General features: G+C 46.6%; 1 protein-coding gene across 3 annotated transcripts in view; it reads left to right on the forward strand.

Moving 5' to 3' along the window:
* Positions 1-26,633, forward strand: part of STXBP5 (syntaxin binding protein 5) — a 192,483-nt gene that overhangs the window by 81,563 nt on the left and 84,287 nt on the right. For all 3 annotated transcript variants that reach the window (XM_077143412.1, XM_077143413.1, XM_077143414.1), the window contains 7 exons: positions 11,267-11,390; positions 13,756-13,834; positions 22,418-22,572; positions 23,293-23,365; positions 25,449-25,596; positions 25,806-25,873; positions 26,133-26,173. In XM_077143412.1, coding sequence (XP_076999527.1) covers positions 11,267-11,390; positions 13,756-13,834; positions 22,418-22,572; positions 23,293-23,365; positions 25,449-25,596; positions 25,806-25,873; positions 26,133-26,173 — 688 coding nt within the window. The remainder of the gene's footprint in view (positions 1-11,266; positions 11,391-13,755; positions 13,835-22,417; positions 22,573-23,292; positions 23,366-25,448; positions 25,597-25,805; positions 25,874-26,132; positions 26,174-26,633) is intronic.

Here is a 26,633-nt window from a genome sequence, read left to right on the forward strand (position 1 = left end):
TTAACTGTTCTCTCCCTTTGATGGAGGAATTAATATTGAAATGTTCACAAGTCAAAAATCTGCAAATTTAGTGCATTATTCACAGATAGAGAAAATAATTTATTCAGTATTCCAGGCATTCTCTTTATTATTTGATTATATGAGAATAATAAAACTACAGAGACTTTCAATATTTCCTTTCCATGTATTTGCAAGATATAATTAAAAATCACTGTCTACGTTATAAAATTTTTTGCTTTTATCATTTTGTTAATATTTTTCTAAGGTTTTAGCATTGGTGTATAATTATACTAGAAATCAATATTGCTTTTGAATAAAATGATGAACTACATGTTTGTCTTATTTTCTCTGAGAAAAATTATTTCTGGTCTAATACCCTTGCTAAAAAATCTTAATTAGCCTATGTAGGAGCAGCCTAGACTAAGGTTTTTATGTAACTTCTACAGCAGGGTGACCCAAATAATACTGATTTGTCTGCACACCAGTAGAGAGAGAATATATTTAGTTTACTTTCTATTTTGCAATAGTGACTGTAAAATTTAATAGGTGAATGGCCTGTTCTGTCTTTCAGGAAAATCATCCTTCCAGGTAACCTGCTTATTGATAAATAGTACAAAGCAGCCTATGTGTTGCTTTTGGCTAAACCTAGTATTATTAATAGACATTGCTTTTTTTTGTTTTATGTATCAGAATAGGCAGTGTCTTTGATTTTATTTCATTTTATGAAAAATGAAAATATCAATACTAGCTTCAATTAATCCAGTAACTGACTCATGAGTTTTCTTATAGTTAGGACTTCTAAGCAGACCCTGTATCCTTTACAGAACTTCTGAAATGTACAGACCCTGTGCCCTCTGGAGATCTCTGGGACATGCAGACCCTGTGTCCTCTGGAGAACTCCTGGGACGTGCAGACCCCGTGTCCTCTGGAGAACTCCTGGGACGTGCAGACCCCGTGTCCTCTGGAGAACTGGGACATGCAGACCCCGTGTCCTCTGGAGAACTGGGACGTACAGACCCCGTGTCCTCTGGAGATCTCTGGGACATGCAGACCCTGTGTCCTCTGGAGAACTCCTGGGACGTGCAGACCCCGTGTCCTCTGGAGAACTCCTGGGACGTGCAGACCCCGTGTCCTCTGGAGAACTGGGACATGCAGACCCCGTGTCCTCTGGAGAACTGGGACGTGCAGACCCCGTGTCCTCTGGAGAACTCGTGGGACGTGCAGACCCCGTGTCCTCTGGAGACCTCCTGGGACGTGCAGACCCCGTGTCCTCTGGAGAACTCCGGGGACGTGCAGACCCCGTGTCCTCTGGAGAACTCCTGGGACGTGCAGACCCCGTGTCCTCTGGAGAACTGGGACGTGCAGACCCCGTGTCCTCTGGAGAACTCCTGGGACGTGCAGACCCCGTGTCCTCTGGAGAACTCCTGGGACGTGCAGACCCCGTGTCCACTGGAGAACTCCTGGGACATGCAGACCCCGTGTCCTCTGGAGAACTCGTGGGACATGCAGACCCCGTGTCCCCTGGAGACCTCCTGGGACGTGCAGACCCCGTGTCCTCTGGAGAACTCCGGGGACGTGCAGACCCCGTGTCCTCTGGAGAACTCCTGGGACGTGCAGACCCCGTGTCCTCTGGAGAACTCCGGGGACGTGCAGACCCCGTGTCCTCTGGAGAACTCGTGGGACGTGCAGACCCTGTGTCCTCTGGAGAACTCCTGGGACGTGCAGACCCTGTGTCCACTGGAGAACTCCTGGGACGTGCAGACCCCGTGTCCTCTGGAGAACTCCTGGGACGTGCAGACCCCGTGTCCTCTGGAGAACTCCTGGGACGTGCAGACCCCGTGTCCTCTGGAGAACTCGTGGGACGTGCAGACCCCGTGTCCCCTGGAGACCTCCTGGGACGTGCAGACCCCGTGTCCCCTGGAGACCTCCTGGGACGTGCAGACCCCATGTCCTCTGGAGAACTCCTGGGACGTGCAGACCCCGTGTCCTCTGGAGAACTGGGACATGCAGACCCCGTGTCCTCTGGAGAACTGGGACGTACAGACCCCGTGTCCTCTGGAGATCTCTGGGACATGCAGACCCTGTGTCCTCTGGAGAACTCCTGGGACGTGCAGACCCCGTGTCCTCTGGAGAACTCCTGGGACGTGCAGACCCCGTGTCCTCTGGAGAACTGGGACATGCAGACCCCGTGTCCTCTGGAGAACTGGGACGTGCAGACCCCGTGTCCTCTGGAGAACTCGTGGGACGTGCAGACCCCGTGTCCTCTGGAGACCTCCTGGGACGTGCAGACCCCGTGTCCTCTGGAGAACTCCTGGGACGTGCAGACCCCGTGTCCTCTGGAGAACTCGTGGGACGTGCAGACCCTGTGTCCTCTGGAGAACTCGTGGGACGTGCAGACCCTGTGTCCTCTGGAGAACTCGTGGGACGTGCAGACCCTGTGTCCTCTGGAGAACTCGTGGGTCGTGCAGACCCCGTGTCCTCTGGAGAACTGGGACGTACAGACCCCGTGTCCTCTGGAGATCTCTGGGACATGCAGACCCTGTGTCCTCTGGAGAACTCCTGGGACGTGCAGACCCCGTGTCCTCTGGAGAACTCCTGGGACGTGCAGACCCCGTGTCCTCTGGAGAACTGGGACATGCAGACCCCGTGTCCTCTGGAGAACTGGGACGTGCAGACCCCGTGTCCTCTGGAGAACTCGTGGGACGTGCAGACCCCGTGTCCTCTGGAGACCTCCTGGGACGTGCAGACCCCGTGTCCTCTGGAGAACTCCTGGGACGTGCAGACCCCGTGTCCTCTGGAGAACTCGTGGGACGTGCAGACCCTGTGTCCTCTGGAGAACTCGTGGGTCGTGCAGACCCCGTGTCCTCTGGAGAACTCCTGGGACGTGCAGACCCCGTGTCCTCTGGAGAACTCCTGGGACGTGCAGACCCCGTGTCCTCTGGAGAACTGGGAAGTGCAGACCCTGTGTCCTCTGGAGAACTGGGACATGCAGACCCTGTGTCCTCTGGAGATCTCTGGGACATGCAGACCCTGTGTCCTCTGGAGAACTCCTGGGACGTGCAGACCCCGTGTCCTCTGGAGAACTCCTGGGACGTGCAGACCCCGTGTCCTCTGGAGAACTCGTGGGACGTGCAGACCCTGTGTCCTCTGGAGAACTCGTGGGTCGTGCAGACACTGTGTCCTCTGGAGAACTGGGACGTGCAGACCCCGTGTCCTCTGGAGAACTGGGACGTACAGACCCTGTGTCCTCTGGAGAACTGGGACGTGCAGACACTGTGTCCTCTGGAGAACTCGTGGGTCGTGCAGACCCCGTGTCCTCTGGAGAACTCCTGGGACGTGCAGACCCCGTGTCCTCTGGAGAACTCCTGGGACGTGCAGACCCCGTGTCCTCTGGAGAACTCGTGGGACGTGCAGACCCCGTGTCCCCTGGAGACCTCCTGGGACGTGCAGACCCCGTGTCCCCTGGAGACCTCCTGGGACGTGCAGACCCCGTGTCCTCTGGAGAACTCCTGGGATGTTTGCACTGGCTCTTTGCACCTCTCTCCTCTGTCGCTCACGTGACTCTGACTTCATTGTGCTGCTCCACATATTTGGTTACCTCATCCTCCTTATTTTCTTCTCTTCCATTCAGTCTGCGCTTATCTTTCTTGTTGTTTTCCCGACTTCCTTCTGGTTTTGAGCATGTGGCAAATGTGGTTAGTCAGAAAATTGTGGAAATAATAGAGTAGAAAAATAGCACATTGCCTTTAAAATTCATTGTTTGGCTATTTCTTTCATGGATGTTTTATTTTTGTTTCTTTAATCTAGAATAAATGTAAATACTTGTTCCTTATAATTCGATAGTATTCATTTTTAGAATGGCAAAGAGTTTAATATAAGCTTAAGTAAAAATAGTAGGTGCTTTTAAAAAGAGAAGTGTGCTGTTTTCTTTGGCCTAGCAATATTATTTCTCTTTTACATATATGATATACATTTCCATATATGATTATAATATTTTATTTCTAAGTTCGTGACGGTATTGTAAACCTCTCGTATTTCCCTTATTAATTTTAAAATATTTAAATACCTTGGTTTATAGTTTCTTAGCAGTTAATACTACTCATATTTTGTGGAAACAGTTCCATCTCAAAGTCTACTAAAGGTTGCTTATTTTTTTTTTATTAATTAACGGAAAAAAAAGAAATTAACACAACATTTAGAAATCATACCATTCTACATATGCAATCTGTAATTCTTAACATCATCACATAGATGCATGATCATCGTTTATTAGTACATTTGCATCGGTTTAGAGGAACTAGCAACAAAACAGAAAAAGATATAGAATGTTAATATAGAGAAAAGAAATAAAAGTAATAATAATAGTAAAAAAAAACAAAACAAAAAAAACCCTATAGCTCAGATGCAGCTTCATTCAGTGTTTTAACATGATTACTTTACACTTAGGTATTATTGTGCTGTCCATTTTTGAGTTTTTGTATCTAATCCTGTTGCACAGTCTGTATCCCTTCAGCTCCAATTACCCATTATCTTACCCTGTTTCTAACTCCTGCTGGACTCTGTTACCAATGACATATTCCAAGTTTATTCTCAAATGTCCGCTCACATCAGTGGGACCATACAGTATTTGTCCTTTAGTTTTTGGCTGGACTAACTCAGCATAATGTTCTCTAGGTCCATCCATGTTATTACATGCTTCATAAGTTTATCTTGTCTTAAAGCTGCATAATATTCCATCGTATGTATATACCACAGTTTCTTTAGCCATTCTTCTGTTGATGGACATTTTGGCTGTTTCCATCTCTTTGCAATTGTAAATAACACTGCTATAAACATTGGTGTGCAAATGTCCGTTTGTGTCTTTGCCCTTAAGTCCTTTGAGTAGATACCTAGCAATGGTATTGCTGGGTCATATGGCAATTCTATATTCAGTTTTTTGAGGAACCGCCAAGCTGCCTTCCACAGTGGTTGCACCATTTGACATTCCCACCAACAATGGATAAGTGTGCCTGTTTCTCCACATCCTCTCCAGCACTTGTCATTTTCTGTTTTGTTGATAATGACCATTCTGGTGAGTGTGAGATGATATCTCATTGTGGTTTTGATTTGCATTTCTCTAATGGCCAGGGACATTGAGCATCTCTTCATGTGCCTCTTGGCCATCCGATTTCCTCTTCTGGTAGGTGTCTGTTCAAGTCTTTTTCCCATTTTGTAATTGGGTTGGCTGTCTTTTTGTTGTTGAGTTGAACAATCTCTTTATAAATTCTGGATACTAGACCTTTATCTGATATGTCATTTCCAAATATTATCTCCCATTGTGTAGGCTGTCTTTCTACTTTCTTGATGAAGTTCTTTGATGCACAAAAGTGTTTAATTTTGACGAGCTCCCATTTATTTATTTCCTTCTTCAGTGCTCTTGCTTTAGGTTTAAGGTCCATAAAACTGCCTCCAATTGTAAGATTCATAAGATATCTCCCTACATTTTCCTCTAACTGTTTTGTGGTCTTAGACCTAATGTTTAGATCTTTGATCCATTTTCAGTTAACTTTTGTATAAGGTGTGAGATACGGGTCTTCTTTCATTCTTTTGCATATGGATATCCAGTTCTCTAGGCACCATTTATTGAAGAGACTGTTCTGTTCCAGGTGAGTTGGCTTGACTGCCTTATCAAAGAACAAATGTCCATAGATGAGAGGGTCTATATCTGAGCACTCTATTCGATTCCATTGGTCAATATATCTGTCTTTATGCCAATACCATGCTGTTTTGACCACTGTGGCTTCATAATATGCCTTAAAGTCAGGCAGCGCGAGACCTCCAACTTCGTTTTTTTTCCTCAAGATGTTTTTAGCAATTCGGGGCACCCTGCCCTTCCAGATAAATTTGCTTATTGGTTTTTCTAATTCTGAAAAATAAGTTGGGATTTTGATTGGTATTGCATTGAATCTGTAGATCAGTTTAGGTAGGATTGACATCTTAATTATATTTAGTCTTCCAATCCATGAACACGGTATGCCCTTCCATCTATTTAGGTCTTCTGTGATTTCTTTTAGCAGTTTTTTGTAGTTTTCTTTATATAGGTTTTTTGTCTCTTTAGTTAAATTTATTCCTAGGTATTTTCTTCTTTTAGTTGCAATTGTAAATGGGATTCGTTTCTTGATTTCCCCCTCAGCTTGTTCATTACTAGTGTATAGAAATGCTACAGATTTTTGAATGTTGATCTTGTAACCTGCTACTTTGCTGTACTCATTTATTAGCTCTAATAGTTTTGTTGTGGATTTTTCCAGGTTTTCGACATATAGTATCATATCATCTGCAAACAGTGATAGTTTTACTTATTCCTTTCCAATTTTGATGCCTTGTATTTCTTTTTCTTGTCTAATTGCTCTGGCTAGAACCTCCAACACAATGTTGAATAATAGTGGTGATAGTGGACATCCTTGTCTTGTTCCTGATCTTAGGGGGAAAGTTTTCAATTTTTCCCCATTGAGGATGATATTAGCTGTGGGTTTTTCATATATTCCCTCTATCATTTTAAGGAAGTTCCCTTGTGTTCCTATCTTTTGAAGTGTTTTCAACAGGAAAGGATGTTGAATCTTGTCAAATGCCTTCTCTGCATCAATTGATATGATCATGTGATTTTTCTGCTTTGATTTGTTGATATGGTGTATTACATTCATTGATTTTCTTATGTTGAACCATCCTTGCATACCTGGGATGAATCCTACTTGGTCATGATGTATAATTCTTTTAATGTGTTGTTGCATACGATTTGCTAGAATTTTATTGAGGATTTTTGCATCTATATTCATTAGAGAGATTGGTCTGTAGTTTTCGTTTTTTTGTAATATCTTTGCCTGGTTTTGGTATGAGGGTGATGTTGGCTTCATAGAATGAATTAGGTAGTTTTCCCTCCACTTCGATTATTTTGAAGAGTTTGAGGAGAGTTGGTACTAATTCTTTCTGGAATGTTTGATAGAATTCACATGTGAAGCCGTCTGGTCCTGGACTTTTCTTTTTAGGGAGCTTTTGAATGACTGATTCAATCTCTTTACTTGTGATTGGTTTGTTGAGGTCATCTATTTCTTCTTGAGTCAAAGTTGGTTGTTCATGTCTTTCCAGGAACCCGTCCATTTCATCTAAGTTGTTGTATTTATTAGCGTAAAGTTGTTCATAGTATCCTGTTATTACCTCCTTTATTTCTGTGAGGTCAGTAGTTATGTCTCCTCTTCCATTTCTGATCTTATTTATTTGCATCCTCTCTCTTCTTCTTTTTGTCAGTCTTGCTAAGGGCCCATCAATCTTATTGATTTTCTCATAGAACCAACTTCTGGTCTTATTGATTTTCTCTACTGTTTTCATATTTTCAGTTTCATTTATTTCTGCTCTAATCTTTGTTATTTCTTTCCTTTTGCTTGCTTTGGGGTTAGTTTGCTGTTCTTTCTCCAGTTCTTCCAAGTGGACAGTTAATTCCTGCATTTTTGCCTTTTCTTCTTTTCTGATATAGGCATTTAGGGCAGTAAATTTCCCTCTTAGCACTGCCTTTGCTGCGTCCCATAAGTTTTGATATGTTGTGTTTTCATTTGCATTCGCCTCGAGGTATTTACTAATTTCTCTTGCAATTTCTTCTTTGACCCATTCGTTGTTTAAGAATGTGTTGTTGAGCCTCCACGTATTTGTGAATATTCTGGCCCTCTGCCTATTATTGATTTCCAACTTCATTCCTTTATGATCTGAGAAAGTGTTGTGTATGCTTTCAGTCTTTTTAAATTTGTTAAGATTTGCTTTGTGACCCAGCATATGGGCTATCTTTGAGAATGATCCATGAGCACTTGAGAAAAAGGTGTATCCTGCTGTTGTGGGATGTAATGTCCTATAAATGTCTGTTAAGTCTAGCTCATTTATAGTAATATTCAGATTCTCTATTTCTTTATTGATCCTCTGTCTAGATGTTCTATCCTTTGATGAGAGTGGGGAATTGAAGTCTCCAACTATTATGGTATATGAGTCTATTTCCCTTTTCAGTGTTTGCAGTGTATTCCTCACGTATTTTGGGGCATTCTGGTTCGGTGCGTAAATATTTATGATTGTTATGTCTTCTTGTTTAATTGTTCCTTTTATTAGTATATAATGTCCTTCTTTGTCTCTTTTAACTGTTTTACATTTGAAGTCTAATTTGTTGGAGTTTGTATAACCACTCCTGCGCTTTTCTGGTTGTTATTTGCATGAAATATCTTTTCCCAACCTTTCACTTTCAACCTATGTTTATCTTTGGGTCTAAGATGTGTTTCCTGTAGACAGCATATAGAAGGATCCTGTTTTTTAATCCATTCTGCCAGTCTATGTCTTTTGTTTGGGGAATTCAGTCTATTAACATTTAGTGTTATTACTGTTTGGATAATATTTTCCTCTACCATTTTGCCTTTTGTATTATATATATCATATCTGACTTTCCTTCTTTGTACACTCTTCTCCATACCTCTCTCTTCTGTCTTTTCGTATCTGACTCTAGTGCTCCCTTTAGTATTTCTTGCAGAGCTGGTCTCTTAGTCACAAATTCTCTCAGTGACTTTTTTTCTGAGAATGTTTTAATTTCTCCCTCATTTTTGAAGGACAGTTTTGCTGGATATAGAAGTCTTGTTTGGCAGTTTTTGTCTTTTAGTAATTTAAATATATCATCCCACTGTCTTCTAGCTTCCATGGTTTCTGCTGAGAAATCTACACATAGTCTTATTGGGTTTCCCTTGTATGTGATGGATTGTTTTTCTCTTGCTGCTTTCAAGATCCTCTCTTTCTCATTGACCTCTGACATTCTAACTAGTAAGTGTCTTGGAGAATGCCTATTTGGGTCTAATCTCTTTGGGGTGTGCTGCACTTCTTGGATCTGTAATTTTAGGTCTTTCATAAGAGTTGGGAAATATTCAGTGAAAATTTCTTCCATTAGTTTTTCTCCTCCTTTTCCCTTCTCTTCTCCTTCTGGGACACCCACAACCCATATATTTGTGCAGTTCATATTGTCCTTGAGTTCCCTGATACCCTGTTCAAATTTTTCCATTCTTTTTCCTATAGTTTCTGTTTCTTTTTGGAATTCAGATGTTCCATCCTCCAAATCACTAATTCTATCTTCTGTCTCTTTAAATCTATCATTGTAGGTATCCGTTGTTTTTTCCATCTTTTCTACTTTATCCTTCACTTCCATAAGCTCTGTGATTTGTTTTTTCAGTTTTTCTATTTCTTCTTTTTGTTCAGCCCATGTCTTCTTCATGTCCTCCCTCAATTTATCGATTTCATTTTTGAAGAGGTTTTCCATTTCTGTTCGTATATTCAGCATTAGTTTTTTCAGCTCCTGTATCTCATTTGAACTATTGGTCTGTTCCTTTGACTGGGCCATATTTTCAATTTTCTGAGCGTGATCTGTTATCCTCTGCTGGCGTCTGGACATTTAGTCAGATTTCCTTGGGTGTTGAACACAACAGGCTGAAAGATCCTTCTGTGAAATCTCTGGGTTCTGTCTTTCCTGTCCTGCCCAGTAGGTGGCGCTCGTGGCACATGTTTGTCTGCGGGTTCCACCAGCAAAAGATGCTGTGGGTCCTTTAACTTTGGAAAACTCTTGCTGTGGGGGAGGTTCGGCAGCCGAAGCGGCCTGGAAGAGTGCCAGCCGGCCCGGGGGTCCAAATGCGGGGAGGGTCGCCGGCCGCTGCAGCCCGGGAGAGCGCCCGACCAAATTTCCTAGTCGGCCCGGGGCGCCAAGCGTGGCGGGAGTGCGCCAGCCGGGAGAGTGCACCGTTCCCAGCCGGACGGGGGATTCACATGTTTGGAAGGGACCCCCCCGGTCACCGTTCTCCGTGGCCTGGGGATTTCCAACCCAACTCTCTCAGTTGGTCCGGGAGGCCTCGCGTGGTGGGGGCGCCAGCCGCCGCGGCTTGAGGGGACCGCCTTCCTAATTCTCCCAGCCAGCCTGGGAAGGAGGGAGGGAGGGACTCCGGCCGCCTGCCGCCCCGGCCCGGGAAAGCCCGCGCCCCTCGGCGATCTCACCGGAGCTGGTTCTCCCAGACAGTCAGCTGTTCCAGGATGGGGTACGCCATCCCTTTGATCTCCGTCGTGGCTCTGGGAGCTGCTCTGTATCGTCTCCACTCCCCCAGTAGCTGTTCGTAAGAAGGGCTGGGCAGAGCCGGGGTCCAGGGTGTGGTCTGCTCATGTCCTGCTGCGGTCCTAAAGGTTGCTTATTTTAAATTGCATCTGTGGTTTGTAGGATATCATGTATATTTTGTAATATGTGTATTTATGTTGCAAGGTTGCAGTGATAATTTTATTAGAGATCGTTTGAATCAGAAGCATAGTGTTAAATATTGGCATTTAGAAATACAATTGATTCTTTTTATCAGTTGTCATCCAGATTATTTAGTCTCACCTGTAACATTAAGATTGTCACTAAACTTTCATCTGTGAGGCTACGAGGAGCCCAAGTAGATGAAAGTGTTGATCTGGTCATTGCAGTGCAGACCTCAAGGGCCCTGAACTCGCTGCTGCCCCAGGGGCAGCTTGGGAGGTCATCAGCCCTTCAAAACTAAAAGGAACTCAGTGTGAGGCAAAAAGAAGTCCCTCATTTTGTCACCCAAGGGGACTTGGGCGAGTGCTTTTCTTTATGGTGACTTCTTGCTGGCAAAATAACGATAAAGCAATATAATTGTGGGGTGACACACTTTAGTATATAAAAATAATTTCCAGATAGCTTTTCCTTTTTTTTGCGTCTCAGAGCTGTAAAATAAATTTTTGGTCAGAAATTTTTAGAAATTGCCTCAATAATTACTGTAAGAGGCGCTGTATGTCTTGAAGCTTACCCTCAGGTATTTGTCACTGATCATAATGCTACATTTACATTTTTGCCTCCTTAAAATGTTGGTTACTTTAAAAAATATTGTTGTAATCAGTGCAGCTAGCTTTTCTATCAGCATATCGATTGTAATTACTTGGTAATTTATGTTTAGGAATGGTTTATTCTAAATATCTATGAGAATACATTTTATTTTCCTGAACTTTTCAAAAGTATCACTCTAATATATCTTCCTTATGCCAATTTGAGGCACAAAAGAGGGGAAAAAATTGAAGCAGTGTCAACTGTAAATTGAATCTCATCTGTATTGCAAGAGGCTAAATTCTGGGCACGTAATGGACTGGTGCTTCGGAAGTAGGATCAGGCAAGCGTACGTAGCTCTGCGCTGGAATCATGTCTGTCTCTCACAGTGGGGTTCTCTGCCCCTTTCAGGCTATTCACTCCGTCGCCTGGCACCACGAGGGGAAGCAGTTCCTGTGCAGCCACTCGGACGGCACGCTGACCCTGTGGAGCGTGAGATCGCCCTCCAGGCCCGTGCAAACCATTGCCCCCCACGGTAGGGCTGGCCTCGGGCGGGCACGGTGCCCTGTCTGGGCTGCGGGTGGGGCCGTCTGGCTGGTTTTTGAGGATGAGCACAGGTTTCCGTTCAGTTTGAGGACAATGAAAATATTTAGATACATAGATAGAGACAGTGTCTAACAAATCAGGAGATGGAATCTCAAGCATATTTGCTGTTGAATTTGCCAGTCTGAACTTCAGGGAAACGAATGACACATTCTCTAAATGTCATTGCTCCAGTGTTGTGCAAATTAATTGATTCTTACATCATTTACAGTAGGTATGTTCTGTAAAGTTCCCACAGACCCCAGAATTAGCGAATGCTGAGCCCTGTGCCCCTGGGCAAGACCCTGGTCACTCACAGCCGTCCACCAGCCGGCCCGAGCACTGCCTTGTTCAGGCCACCCATCCAGTGTGTGTTCTTGAGTATCGCTGAGCTCAGACTGGCCACTCAGTGACTCGTGTGCAGATGAAGTTTCTCTCACTCCATGGAGCACCTCCCAGCCTTCTTGTGCTTAGGAGCAGCCATTTCAAATAGTGAAATTAACAAAAAGCACAGAAGTGTGAAAAAACTTGCCACTGGATGTACCATGAAAAGGACTTTCTGGACCAAGAAGGAAGAGCATTACCTTGCTTGGCATGAGCCAGGCTCACGCCCATCAGGCACCTCAGATGCCCACCCTGGACATGCCATGATGCCCACGTGGTGCTTTGAGTGCTGATTTGGGGTTCAAGTGAGTTTCAGCAAGTAGATAAATTTGCAAACACAGAGCCCGTGCCTGATGCTCTTGGTGGAGTTTGTGGGCAGTGCTGGGGGGCTGCCTTTGTGTTGTTGGCACCTCAGGCCTCGATGATGTACGTATATGTCGTGTACCTGAAACCCTGGGTGGCTGTCATGGCTGTGACGTGGTGTAGGAACAGCACGTGGGGCAAAGGCCACAGGAGACCAGCATGAGCTTCGGGGCCCACACCCAGCTGGGCTGCTGGGCAGTGAGCAGGGACCAGGCAAGGAAGTGCTGACTGGGGAGCCCAACCTGGGCACAGGCTGGCCACACGGCTCTTCTGCCTGGCCCAGTGCCCTGGAGGAGGCAGCGGACAGCGTAAGCCACGTGTTTGCACAAGGAGTTGAGGCGCAGGGAGCCCCCGAAGCACCAGCACCTGGCCTCTGCAGGAATGGCCGGGGGCCCACTGAGCACGTCCTGTGCAGGTGGCCAGGCCAGGGCAGGTGAGGGAGCAGGGCAGGGGCTGCTGGTCCTCTCCTGGGGGCCCAATAGGTACCCACGGGCCAGGGTGGCACCGTCTCCCCTCAGTACCCAGGGGCCCCCGCGGGCGACAGATGGGAAACCACCGATGTCGGGGCCCTCGTGCACGTAGGAGCAGCCAGGTCTTTAGAAGTGTGACGTCCTGGGAGCACCTGAGGAAATACTGATGCGATTTCACTTGGAAAGGCCACCTCGCATCGGCACGATTCCAGTGTTGTCAGTGCTGTGTTTTTCATGTGCACACATATGTGTGATATTCACATAACTTCATACCCATTTGCGTGGAAATACATTGTATATGTTACAGATCTATCCGTAACATATACAATATGTTCCGGATAGGTCTGTATCCATGCTTTACAGAGTACATACGTGTGTGCATTCAGCTCATCATGATGTAGGCTCAGGTATGTAAAAAAGATTGAAATAATTATGCTGAGGATGATTAATCTCTAAGAAGTGGGAGATAGGTGTATTCTTTATATTTTTTCTGAGTTTTCTATAGTTTCTACAGTGAACATATAGAGATAACAGAGATCAATAGTTTTTAAAGAAATCAAAATTATTTGACAAAATGAATTCCTGACACATTTTGCACAGCTTGGTGGGTTTATCAGTTTAAAACCTAGTAACTGGTAGGTTTTACTTGAGATGAATACATAAAAGTGAACTTCTTAGTATAGCACTTAATTTTCCAACTTGTCACATTTGAAGATGTGAAAATGTGATTTAGATTTGTTTTACTCAAATTGAGTTATTTTAAAGTGTGAATTCACTTAGCAAATTGAAATTGAATGAAGAATTTCAGCAGCTGGTAGAGCAGAGAGCCTGTCAGTGTCTCTCCTAGAGCTCTACCGCGTAGAGTGCTGCTCCCAAGTGGCGCATTTCATTTGCTCCTCCACATGAACACTGTTTCAGACAGCAACTTGGCTTGATAATTGTTTAAATATCTTGTTTTGTATTTAATACTTCTTCCAGAATCACTTAAAAGCGTTTCATGTTGAATTTTATTCTATTTCACTTAATGTTTTATAAACTTTCAGTGTAAGAATTTAGAGTAATTTAGAGTTTTAGAATTTAACACAGGAAAATATATTTTAGGAAAGCAGTTAAAGGATGGAAAGAAGCCGGAACCATGCAAACCAATCCTCAAGGTGGAGTTCAAGACAACGAGATCTGGGTAAGGCTCGCCCTCGGGCCCAGCACCCGCTGTGCGTCACGGAAGGCTGGGGGTTCTCAAGACCTGCTTTAGGAAGTGGTCACGTTTTTGTTTTTGTTGCCAAAAAAACCCTAAAATTTCGTAAGTTTAAGATAAAACGATCCTGTTTTCTTTCTGCTTTTTAGTAATTTTCTTATTTATTTTGGAAAATTTGAAGTATCTTTCTGGTCAAATGTCCTACATTCTGTTAAATTACTTGTCAGTCACAATGCAGTAGTGCTTCTTTGATAGTGAAAATTGTAGATTCTAAGCAATGAAGAAAAGTATTTAAAACTTAACCTCTGTACTACACATGATACTCATGAAAGTTATATATGTTCTTCAGAATTTAAATCTCATCCTAAGAATATTTGGTAATTATTATTTAAAGGCACCTTAATATGAAGGGGTATTTGTTGTATTTGAAGTTGATTGTCAGTATATGAATTAGGTCTGAGAATCATATATATATATTTTTTTTGGCGTAGGCAGGCGCGGGGAAACTAATCACATTGTTTTAAAATGTGTATGTCTCACTTGTAATTTGGTAATATCAAGTGTTACATTTTAAAATATAATAAAGCAAAGAGCTTTTCATCCCTTGTTTTGAAAATCCCACAGCTTTGTAACCACCAGGCAGCCTTTCCTCCATGTCCTGGCTCCCAGAACATGGGCACGGACTGATGAGCCACGCAGGACAGTGGGCTTCTGTGGGCCAGGTGGGCTGGTGGGCGCGTGGGCCAGGTGGCAGGCACACGGGCAGGGTAGTGGATGCGCAGGCAGAGTGGTGGGCACATGGGCAGGCTGGTGGGCTTCTGTAGGTCAGGCAGGCTGGTGGACGCACAGGTGGGCTGGTGAGTGCACAGGCAGGCTGGTGGGCTTCTGCAGGCTGGGCGGGCTGACGGACACACAGGCAGAGTGGTGAGTGCACGGGCAGGCTGGTGGGCTTCTGCAGACTGGGCGGGCAGACAGACACGCGGGCAGACAGACACACGGGCAGGGTGGCGGGTGCACGGGCAGGTTGGTGAGTGCACGGGCAGGCTGGTGGGCTTCTGCAGACTGGGCGGGCAGACAGACACACGGGCAGGGTGGCGGGTGCACGGGCAGGTTGGTGAGTGCACGGGCAGGCTGGTGGGCTTCTGCAGACTGGGCGGGCAGACAGACACACGGGCAGGGTGGCGGGTGCACGGGCAGGTTGGTGAGTGCACGGGCAGGCTGGTGGGCTTCTGCAGACTGGGCGGGCAGACAGACACACGGGCAGGGTGGCGAGTGCACGGGCAGACTGGTGGGCTTCGGGCTGGGTGGGCTGGTGGACACACAGGCAGGGTGGCAGGTGCACGGGCAGGCTGGTGGGCTTCTGCAGGCTGGGCGGGCAGACAGACAGGGTGGCGAGTGCACGGGTAGGCTGGTGGGCTTCTGCGGGCTGGGCAGGCTGGCGGACACACAGGCAGGGTGGCGGGTGCACAGGCAGGCTGGTGGGCTTCTGCAGGCTGGGTGGGCTGGCGGGCGCATGCTGCACTGGGCCTGCAGCGCTCCTCATCAGCTAGCCCTGAAGTTCTCCTGCCCTGACCAGGTGGGTCTGATGCCCCCTTCCCATGTCCTGGTGGAGAGTTGGCTGAGAAAAGAAGGGAAGCAAAAAGGAAGGTGTGGATAGGGGGTGTGGGGGTGGGGTGCAGAAAAGGAAAGAAAGGAAACAAGAAAGAAAAAGTGTGCCCCTAAGCTCACATGCTTTGCATGGCTCAGACCCTGGAACTGACCTGCTGATTGGCCACGGAGCAACAGCCCCTGTGCCGGGCCTCATCCTGTGTGACTGTCCTGTGGGTGGGCCCAGGCCACTGCAGGAGGGCAGCAGGGCTTCCGGTTTTGCAGAGCAGGCGTGAGCAAGACGAACAGGAGGTGTCCCTGTGGGCATTCTAGGTGCTGCGATCAGGTCCATGTGGAAATATGCTCCTAGGACAGGGTCCTTTATGACCCCACTGTCTTTTCCATCCGGGAGAGGACAGTTGGGGAATCAGGCGAGGCCCCTCCCACCCAGGGCATGCTCTTCCTCTTCCTCCTGCTCCCAGCACAGTTTGGGCGAGTTGCAGTGGAAGGTGTTTTCCTCCTGCTGCAGTTTCTGCATCCTGTGAGAAGACCCCTGTCTGCCTAGAGCCTCAAGGGCAGGGGTCCCTTGTCACCCTGGGATGCATGAAGCTTCCCTGAGGGTGTCCTGGGCACTGACAGATGAGGTCCCTGGTGATGGACGCGCAGAGCAGGTGTCTTGTTCCCTTCTCACCCTGAGCAGGGGTGGTCTGTGCATGGCGTACCTTCCCCAACCAGTGCGAAGGTGTGGGATGGCCCCTTCTCCTCTCAGCATCCAGCCCTGGGCCTGGGGTGCCCGGCCACGAGAGGGGCCTGGCAGGGTTCATGCGTATCCCGACTCGTAAATAGCTTTTATTTCCTAGTAAGTCAGGTATTGCCTTATGTAAGAACAGTGGCAACGTAACCAGTATAGAATTTTAACAGCAGTTTTGTTAAAGAGATGGAATTCTTCTTTATATGGTCAGTTCTTTATAAAAAAGCAGAATTGACCTTGACTTTTTTTGAGAAACGAACATGAGCCAGGAGTAAAGCCCCTGGTGCTTTAGCAGCAGGGCCCCAGGGCTGACCACGCTCTGAGCTAGGCCTCTAGCAGACTCGGAAGGCCTGGCTGTAAGTGAGCTGACTGTGCCCGTCTCCCCGAAGACTAGGAGGTCACACCCAGAGCCTCGGCGCTGCCCTGGACCTGTGGGCTGTGTCCTCTCGCCCTGCTGACACAACCCAGGTGTGCCCGTGAACGTGCCTGATGGCCTGACGTGGACCCCTGGGGCTGTGTGCTCTCGCCCTGCCGGCATGGCCCAGGTGTGCCCGCAACAGTGCCACTGCTCCCCTCCTGGGGTGGGGGCACCCAATACTGAGAGAAGATGCCACAGGGTTTTAACACCAGGTAGCAGTGACCCACTTGTGGGTGGTGAAAATGATTTTGTCAGTTTAGTCGTCTATTTTTAAATTGTAGATTGGAATAGGAGATAGCATTGTACGACATGTTAGGGGTAAATATTGGTTCATTAAACATGTGTTCGTCAGCATGCTAGATGGTGAAAGAAAATGTGCTTCTTCTCTGGTCATGATCAAAATATTTGAAAGTCACTGGAATAAAGCTTTGGATTGTGAAACTTGGGCTCAGACCCCAGTTCTGCCACTTACTAGCTGTGTACCTTACCAGCTGTGTACCTTACCGGCTGTGTACCTTTTGACTGTGTACCTTTCAGTGGCTGCTCAGCCTCATGGAGCCTCTCTCCTAACTTACCTCAGTGGAGCAGGGGTGGTAATTCCTACTGTAAAATTGTGAAGAACCAAAAGAAGTAACCCAGTGTGTGGCACAGATCAGGTGCTTGATCAGTGCTTGCTCCTTTCCCTCCCCTCTTCCAGACGGACGGCATAAATACAGTAGCAGTGCCAGGTTTCAGCAGGAATCAGCTCTTGCAGCAGTGTTTCCTGACACCCTGGAGGGGTGGCCAGCTGGGGGTGAGCAGCCCTCTGTGGTGTGGGGTTCAGAGGGCATGCCCCAGACCCTGCCTGGGCAGCAGACTTCTTCTGCATGGTCCTGAGAGTCGGGCTGAAGCTCTGCCACCAGGACATCCCCATCACGTCTTCTCAGCTCTGCCGTTGGCACCCGGCCATGGTGGCAGGTGTGTGGGTACACGCAGCTGTGCCCCAGGAGAATAGTCACTGACTCCTCAACCACCCTCAGGAGAGCTGCAGGGTTCCTTGCCTGCCCCCTTCCCGCCGTGGTGCCTGTGTGTGTTTTCAAGTGGTTTCCAAGGTGAGACGAGGCTGTATGTGAATGGCCATTGTGAGAATATGAGAAGCCCAAGCTGTGCTGGAGCGCAAGTGCACTTGTGGGCTTGTGTGCAAGTAGCTGTCGCCCACAGACGTGCTGCCATGGCATCTCCCTCAGTGCCACGAGGGGGCCATAGCCCTAGGAAGGCCACACTTGGACTTGCCGGCCACAGGGCTGGCTTCACCCAGCAGGCTTGCCCTCAGCAGCGAGTTCAGGACCCCAGCTGGCCACATGCCTGCCTCCCCCGTGGGCACCCACACAGCGACCTCTGAACCCTTGCAGCGCCCGGAGGCAGTGGTTCCCTCCGCCCTGCCTCACAGGCTCCACCCAGAGTGGTTGGCGCACTCACCACAGGCCACGGAGCCAGTCATTGGAAGAGCCGAGACCCCGATCGGGCTGTACTCCCTGGCCCACTCTGTGCACATCAGCCGCTGAGCCCCGAGAGCTGGCGCCCTGCAGGCCCCCGCAGTCGTGACGCTGTGTGACCTGCAAAGCCGTGGACCCCACGCCTGCTGCTTCCTCCCGTGCCGGCCATCTGGAGCAGCCTCTGCGTTGGTGGCTGTGTCCGTGTGTTCCTGTGGCTCTCCACGGTGCATCTGTTCTCTGCCAGTCCCTCTGGCCGGGATCCCTTCCGTATCTGTCCTCGGTCCTCCGGCTCAGCCCTTGTGAAGCCGAGCCTCGAGGAGGCATGCTCGTTCAGACAGCGGCCCACGCTCAGAAACAGGTGTTCCCTCTCCAGGCATCTCGCAGTCCTGGTGTCCTCATATGGGACAAAGACTTGGACCTTCACTTAGCTGAATAAAATCAGGGGCTAAGTGGACATGTGTGGTTGCTCGGCTCTCCCAGCAGGCTCTCTTAGCCCTGGATCTGCATGCCTGAGGGGCAGGCACTGTGCATTTTGAGCCTTAGAGAAGCTGAGGAAGTTGCTCCAGGAAGCAGCAGAGCTGGACTTTGTGCCCAGGCTTCCTCCTGAGCTGGAGCGTTCTCGCAGACCAGGCTGACCGAAAACCCATGGGCAGACTTATCTTTAACTGCACCTAATGGGAGACAGCATTGAGTCCACAGACTCTTAAAATCAAAGATGCCTCATCAGATAACCTTCCCTCTGGGACTGTGTAGGTTGAAAAGTATTAGTCTTAAGTAAGCCAGTCTTATTTAAGACTGTATTTTCAGAGACAGTCATTTTTACTTGCTGTTCTAGTTTGCTAGCTACCAGAATGCAATATATCAGACAGAATGGCTCCTAAAATGGGGAATTTATTACATTGCAAGATTACAGTTCTAAGACCATGAAAATGTCCCAATTAAAGCAAGTCTGTAAAAAGGTCCAAATTAAGGCCCCAATGACAGGTTATCTTCACTCAAGGAAGGCCTTTGACGTTCAGGGTTTCTCTGTCAACAGGAAAGCATGTGGCCAACATGGTGACGTCTGCTTGCTTTCTGTCCCGGCTGCTGGTTTCATGAAGCTCCTCCGAAAGTCTCTGGCTGCGTGGGCTCTTGTAGTTCTCATGGTTCCGTTACTCTCTCCAAAATGTTCCTCCTTTAAGGATTCCAGTAAGCTAATCTTGGAATGGGTGGAGTAAAATCAGTCTCCCTCTAATCAAAAGTTCATACCCACAGTTGAGTGTGTCATGTGTCTGTGGGTGTGTCACATGTCCGTGGAGATAAAATCATCAAGACTCCAACCTGCAGTACTGAATAGGGATTAAAAGAAACAGCAGCTTCCACAAAATGGATCAGGATTAAAACATGGCTTTTCTAGGGTATATAATCCATTCAAATGAGCACATTTTCCATCACATTGATTGACATTATCATCATTTCTCAAAGCTAGAATGTTTCCTCCCAGTCTCCCCAACTGCATACCTCACCAGGATGGGTTGCCGTTCACTTTCATGAAAGTAAAGATGTCCTGGCCTGGTGTTTCCAGGCGCTCTGGGCAGTAAATCCACGTGTATGAATGGTTAGGCACAGGGCGGTCCAGCCAGCTTGCATATTGAGCGTACCAGCCCTGTAGGCTGTGTCACAGTCCCGCCTGAATGAGAACTGTGGCAGGAAAGTTGCTTTCTCCTTTCGCATTAGAACACCTCACGTGGTAGTTCTGTAAGTGTGGACCCCAGATGGAGCTTGTCTGTGGCGTTTCTCGTTGGGCTGCTAAGACCTGCACCCACTGATTTCTAAGTTCTCTTCCCTGTTGTAAGTAGTTTTCAGTTTGTCACTGCTAAATTAAAACTGGTTATATGCTCACATATTTAAATCAGTTGATTTACAAGCCCGTTTGACATCATTGGCAAGTTATGCTTTCTAGACCTTTTTGACGGCTGACCCGTGCTCAGCTCTGGCCGTGCCCGCGTCTGCGCTGGTGCTGGTTTTTGGGGGCACCTTAAGTAGAAGGGAAGGTGGGGGCCAGGAGGTTCTGGACAGGTAAAAGACCTAGGAGAGCATCACATCCGTGAGGCCAAGAAATGAGAATTTACGGGAGAGGGCGAGCGTGCCTTTTTCAATGCTACTGAAAGATGGATTTAAAGGAAATCAGAGAAGTGGCCAGGAGACATTTCTGGTAGGAAGAATTAATTTGTGAGAACACTTAACTAGCACAATTTCAAACACAAGCTGGGATATAGGGACACTGGAGTGAAGAAATCAGAAGTCCTGGTTTCGAAAGCAAGTGCCCAAACCGTGGAATTATGCCCAGAGCGCACATGTGGAAGCATGAGACAGAGCTTTGGTTTCTCTTTCAGCTAGGGAGATAGCAGGGTGGTTAGAAAACAAGGAGCTTTTGGAGTCAGTGACTGACTATGAGAAGGGAATGATGTGGGAAGAAAGCATTTTTCTCATGATGAATGCAAAGTCCAGATGGACAGAGAAGAGGGGCTGCCTTCCTCCTACAGAGGGGTGGTCTCAGGACGCTGTGGCCTGGAGCATTTTTCTTCCAGAAGAGGTTCTTGGCCACAGAACCCAAAGTTTAAGGCTCACCCCTTATCGTGGTGGGACCTTTGTCGGGGTGCTCGGGGGCGGGACGCGGAGGGGCCTCGGGGTGCTCGGGGCAGGATGTGGAGGGGCCTCGGGGTGCTCGGGGCAGGACGTGGAGGGGCCTCGGGGTGCTTGGGGGCAGGACGCGGAGGGGCATCGGGGTGCTCGGGGCAGGACGTGGAGGGGCCTCATCGGGGTGCTCGGGAGCGGGACGCAGAGGGGACCCTAGTCAGGGGTGGCTAGGATATTCTTTCTGAAGCAGGTAAGTTTAGAAGGCAGTGTGCTGACTAGTAGGTTAAGGGGATGGGTGGTATGGTTATCGTGACTCTGCTGGAGAAGCCGTGTGCTGACTCGTAGGTTGAAGGAAAGGTGTGTGCTGTGGTTTCCGTGATTGCGCTGGAGGTTGTTTTCTAACTAGCAGTCTGAAGGAATCGTGTGTGGTTGGCTGCCATAGCTCTATTGGATAATTAGTGTGCTGACGAGCAGGTTTAAGGGCAGGTATATGGAGTAGTTATGCAGCTCACCTGGAGAAGCAGGTGCTCCCGGGACACAGCTTTGCTGTGCTGCACCAGGCCTGAGCATTCCTGTGCTCGCTAAATGCCAAAGAAGGAGCATCAGCACGAACAGTGGGTGAGAACGGAGACAGCACTGAAAAGCTCTTTCAAAGAAGCGTAATTGAAGAGGGTTAAGAGAAATTACAGAGAACTGAGATCTGCGTGATGTATCGTAACACTTTCTCCACCAGCAAATGGAAGACACAGCTGTCGGGTCAAGAGCTGGTTTCCTGGGCAGGCAATGAGTTCTTATAACTGGATAAGTTTTAAAGGATGGTCCCGCCAACAGAAGCAAGTGCCCAAACCGTGGAATTACACCCAGAGCGCACATAGGAAACGAGATCTGGAGTGCAGCCCTGAGTCACGGGAGAACTGAGTGGGGGAACGAGTGGCGGCAGAGTGTGCGGCCGCCGGAAGTGGCAAGTGGTGGTGCTCCTTGTTCTCCCGGGCGAGTGGCTGGGCAGGCCTGGCCCTGGGCGTAGAGTGTATCCTTTACACCCCACAGAGGCCTTTGGATTCTCCTGGCATCTCTGTGGTCAAGGCCAGGCTGGGGCTGGAGGTGAAGGGAATGCGCCTGGAGACTTGTTTGCAGCAGCCAGAGGAAAGGTCCTGGGGCCAACGGGGCCTCTCGTGGGGCGGATGAAGCTGCACGTGCTGAGCGTTCAGCCCATGTGGTCTCCTTTCCCAGGGCTCCCCAGCTCTGCTGTGCGTGCCCGACTTGCTCCTGTGCAACCCTGTGCTGATACTCTTTTATCCTTCTAAATGGATTAAAAAAATGGATAAAAATAAAATAAATAAATGATGGGGACAAGGGGTCAAATAAACTAGGTGGTCAATGAGAGGGGGAGGGTAAGGGGTATGGGAGGTATGAGTTTTTTCCTGTCTAGTCGCTGTTCTGCAGTGATGCAGATGTTCTCAGATGATCGTGGTGATGGATACGTGGCTGTGGGATGATACTGTGAGCCACTGATTGTACACCGTGTGTGCACTACATGTATGTGAAGATTTCTCAATAAAAATATTTTAAAAAGCTTCTCCATGCAAGTGTGCTTTATATGGTATATTAATGTGAGAATTTAAAGTTTTGTTAGCTCACTAAATTAAAAAATGATGGCATTTTAAAGCCCCTTTGTCCTCATTGCGCTCTCTATAGCTGTGCATTGCTCCTCTTTCCAGGGAACCTTTTATCATCTTGTCGGGAGGCTTGTCGTATGACACCGTGGGCAGGAGACCATGCCTAACGGTGATGCACGGAAAGAGTACAGCTGTGCTGGAGATGGACTACTCCATCGTGGACTTCCTCACGCTGTGTGAAACTCCGTACCCCAGTGGTAAGGCCAGCAGCCGCGAAGGCCGTTCTCTCACTCTCTGTGGGTGGGGCACGTGGGGCAGAGACCTCTGAGCCCTCGCTGGCCTGCCGGGCTCATCTCGGGCACAGGTCCTGCCTCCATGGCCCTGGAAGTTTTATTTCCGAAGTTAGCTTTGTCTAATCAGCTTCATCTGTCTAGTATTGCCTATTCATGCGCATGCCTTTGAAGGGAGAACAGAAGTATTTTAAAATTCTGTAACCTAAGAGTATATTTGATTTCTAGAGTAATTTGAATCAGGATTTTAAGAACTGTGTTTGAAGCTCATTGAGGTGTGGTGACGTAATACCCTTTATGATGGTCAGGAGACACATGTAAATCGCAGGAGGGCTCTGTGCAGTTCCCCAGAGATCCAGGAATGTGCTTCTCGGGAATACTTGAATTTAAATCTGGCTCTTGTTGGCCTTCTCCATGGTATTTGCAATAGAGGAGATGACACTGTGAGCTTCTTTAAGGCAAGCAGTTTGTCTTATTCATCTTTACAAAAGTGAAAAAGTGTTGAACAGGTTAGTAAATAGATTTACCTCATTTAAAACATCAAGCCTTAAAACACATAACATTTTGGGACCATAGGGCCCATATTTGTGAGACTGAAGCCAAGTAAAATAAAAACCAAGCCAGAAATGTTTCTGTCCTGATGTGCTGTCCTCTTACTCTGGTTCGTGTGTTGTTTTCCTGTTTCAGACTTTCAAGATCCGTACGCGGTGGTGGTTCTCCTAGAACAGGATTTGGTTCTCATAGACCTTGCCCAGAACGGGTAAGAACGAGGCTCCAGGAATGGCTGCATTGGTAGTTGGTAAAGATGGTCCTTTTCATCGGGGATTGACTCTCCTTTCTCTGAAAAATCCCGCTTCTTTTGACCTTGGCCTCTTCTTACCCTCAGACACACCTTTCCAGTTGTCTGCCAAATTTCTGTATTAAGCTGAATCATAGACTTTTTAAGTCAGAATATGTGAATTTCTGAAATCTCCTGAGATTGAGCCTGGCACATGGATGTCCAGCCTGGCCTCTCCTCCAGGGCAGCGCCATGGGCCTCGGCGGCAGTGCCCGCGGACATGGTGTCTTCTGGAGGCTGGGGTGTGCTCCTGGCATCTGCCGGGCAGAGGGCGGCACTGCTGCAGACTCCCCGCTGTGCCCAGGGCACCCAACTCCCACTTCTCAGTCCAGGACCTCAGCGGGGCTGAGGCTGAGGTGCCTGCAGGAGGGGCAGCGTTGTTTACCTGCTCTTTAGGCTTCGTCCTGCTGCTTGTAAGAACCAGTCATGCTGTTTTCTTTTTCAAATGAGACCATTGTGGAGCACTGGAATTTGAAAACTCGAGCAGTCCTAGAATAACTTGTTTGTAATATGATTTTCTCTTATTTTATTCTCTTAGGTAAGTTCTTACATAAGTGAGACATTTCATGTATGGTCTATACTGAGTTAAATGTAATTCACAGAAAATATTGTTCATGCGATCTGTAATTAGGCATCATTTTATTTAACAAATGTATCAATTCTGAACATATAGTATAGTATTAGTAGAATCATTGAGCTAAGGAAATACCTGTACATAAAAAGAGAAAAGCTGTCTGCCATTTTATGAAGCAGATTTTTGTTGGTTTGGCATTCATCTGCTGATTTTTTCTGTGTGCTGGGGGGAGAAACTTGAGTTCATTTTGAAATCTTTGAAGGAGTTTTCTGAAATTTCCCAACTTTATTTTACGTCAATAGTAAGCTGATGAATTCATCTAATTTTTTCAGATTTAGCAAGATAGGACTTGGAAGATTTTTTTTTACCAGTTTCTGGTTTTCTAGATATTTTTAAGTACTTTCATTTTAAGAACGTTAAAGCCAGAGAACAAATATCATTGTATATTTATGTAGGATTTCACTGAATTTCAGGATTTTTAAAAAATCATTTTTTGCCTTTTTCAATAAAATAATTCCATATCTACAAAGCATTTAGGGTAGAATTTTACTTTGATTATCATTAAATGAGAGAAGGTTTTTAGATTATATTTTGTATTAGGAATTGCATTGCTTAAGAAGGAGGGTTGGACGTTTGCCTGAGCTCTGTGGTGGTGGGCTGCAGCTCGCACACCTCGGCACTCCCTGTCTCAGCCTTTGCTCCTCAGGAAAATGTCTGTGTTCCAAGTGTGGGTCAAGAAGTATAGAGACACAGTTGTCCCTTCCACGTCGGACTAGAGGTGCAGAGCCCCGCCACCTGGAGAATCTCCCTTTGTTCCAGAGAAGAAGTCTGAATTTCTTTTTCTTGGGGTGCTTGCAGTACCTTATTGGTATTAAAAGATAAAGTATGTTGTTAGTATTTTATAATACAATACATGTCTTTTATGCCTTTCTGAGTTTCTAAACTTTTGTTGTCTGCTGGCCTCTGCTTGTTGTCTATGGCTTCCACAAAACTCCCAACAGATTCTCATTTAATTTCTTATACTAAGCCATGCTATATGTAAAGCGTGATGGGCAGGTTGCGATGTGGAAGGGATAACTGTGAATGCTTACATGCATATTGCCCCACGCGTGGCACCTCCTGTGCAGAGCGACCGCAGCTGTGCGATGTGCTCTTCTAACATTGCATCTTTCAGTATAAAAGGCCTCATGGTTTACATTTTTTGCAGAAATTAAGTGGTTTAATCTCTGTGATACCTAAAGTTCTGTAGAGAAGAGCAAACCTTCCAGAAGTTAAAACCTTGGTTCGTGGAAATTGTCATGTGGCTCTTCAAAGATATTTGAAAAATTTTTTCCATTCCAAAAATGTAAATATAAAACGTTTTAATTGTTGTGTTCCTCATAGGTTGCATTCATTACCTTAATAAATATTTTCTCTTTCCTCTTGATGAAGATACCCTATATTTGAAAACCCCTACCCTTTGAGCATCCACGAGTCCCCCGTTACCTGCTGTGAGTACTTTGCGGACTGCCCGGCGGACCTCGTTCAGGAACTGTATTCTGTCGGAGCCAGGCAGAAGCGCCAAGGTTACAGCAAAAAGGTGAGGTCAGAAGCTTAGCATTTCCTGTTACATTGTAGCATTCTGCATTTATCACCTGGGAGGGTTTGATACATTGATATTTCTTCTAATGAAAAGATAGAGAAAGTAATTTATAGGAACAAAGTATGTTGTTTACTTTTCTCCTATGTATGAAAGCATGCAGTATACTTGGAAGTGGCTCTGTACAATGATTTTTTTTTTCCTTTTAGGAATGGCCCATCAATGGAGGTAATTGGGGCTTGGGTGCTCAAGTTTACCCAGGAATAATTATTACAGGGTAAGTGGAAGTCTGTTTTCACCAACTAAATTAGTAATAGCTAAATATAATTTATTAAGACTCCATGAACTTTAATTAACTGGGCAGCTTTGTGCCGTATTAAAATAAGAAATAAGTTATTAAGAACCTGCCTATTTACTATTTACTTATTTTAGTGACTATCTTTTTAAATGACAATGTACTTCTGTTGAAAGAAAATATATATGCATACATGTTTTCCTTTTCTTTATCACATTCTTAACTCATTTTGTCTTTGTAGGCATGCTGATGGGTCTGTGAAGTTCTGGGATGCCTCTGCAAGTGAGTATTTTGAGTATTTGTATTCATTGTGTGTTACACCATCACTGTTTTTGTACATCCTGTTTTTTAATTGTATATCAAACGTTTGAAACTTAGGAAGCTACAAATTTAATACCTGATGCTGTAGTGAGTGTAGATTTTAATGGTTTAAAGATGTCCTTAAATATTTAGTAAATCAAGCATGATTCTCAACAGAACCGTTCACATCCTTCCTTCAAAATTTCTGTAAACTTTTCTGCCTAGTTCAGAGATGGGAGAGGCAGATAGGAAACCTGTCCCAGATCTACAGAAATTTCTAGAATAGTCTTTGTGCGTGATTCCAAAAGTGTGTGTGTCTTTATGAAGTCATCTGATGGTTACATAGAAGCAAAAAAGAGGAAAGACTTCTTTTTAATGGCTGATGTTGACAGAATGCCCAAGGCAGGCTCCAATAGGAGCCCAGTTAACTCAGCGTGTTTGT

Source organism: Tamandua tetradactyla, chromosome 25 (assembly GCF_023851605.1).
Source record: "Tamandua tetradactyla isolate mTamTet1 chromosome 25, mTamTet1.pri, whole genome shotgun sequence".
NCBI classification, from domain to species: domain Eukaryota; kingdom Metazoa; phylum Chordata; class Mammalia; order Pilosa; family Myrmecophagidae; genus Tamandua; species Tamandua tetradactyla.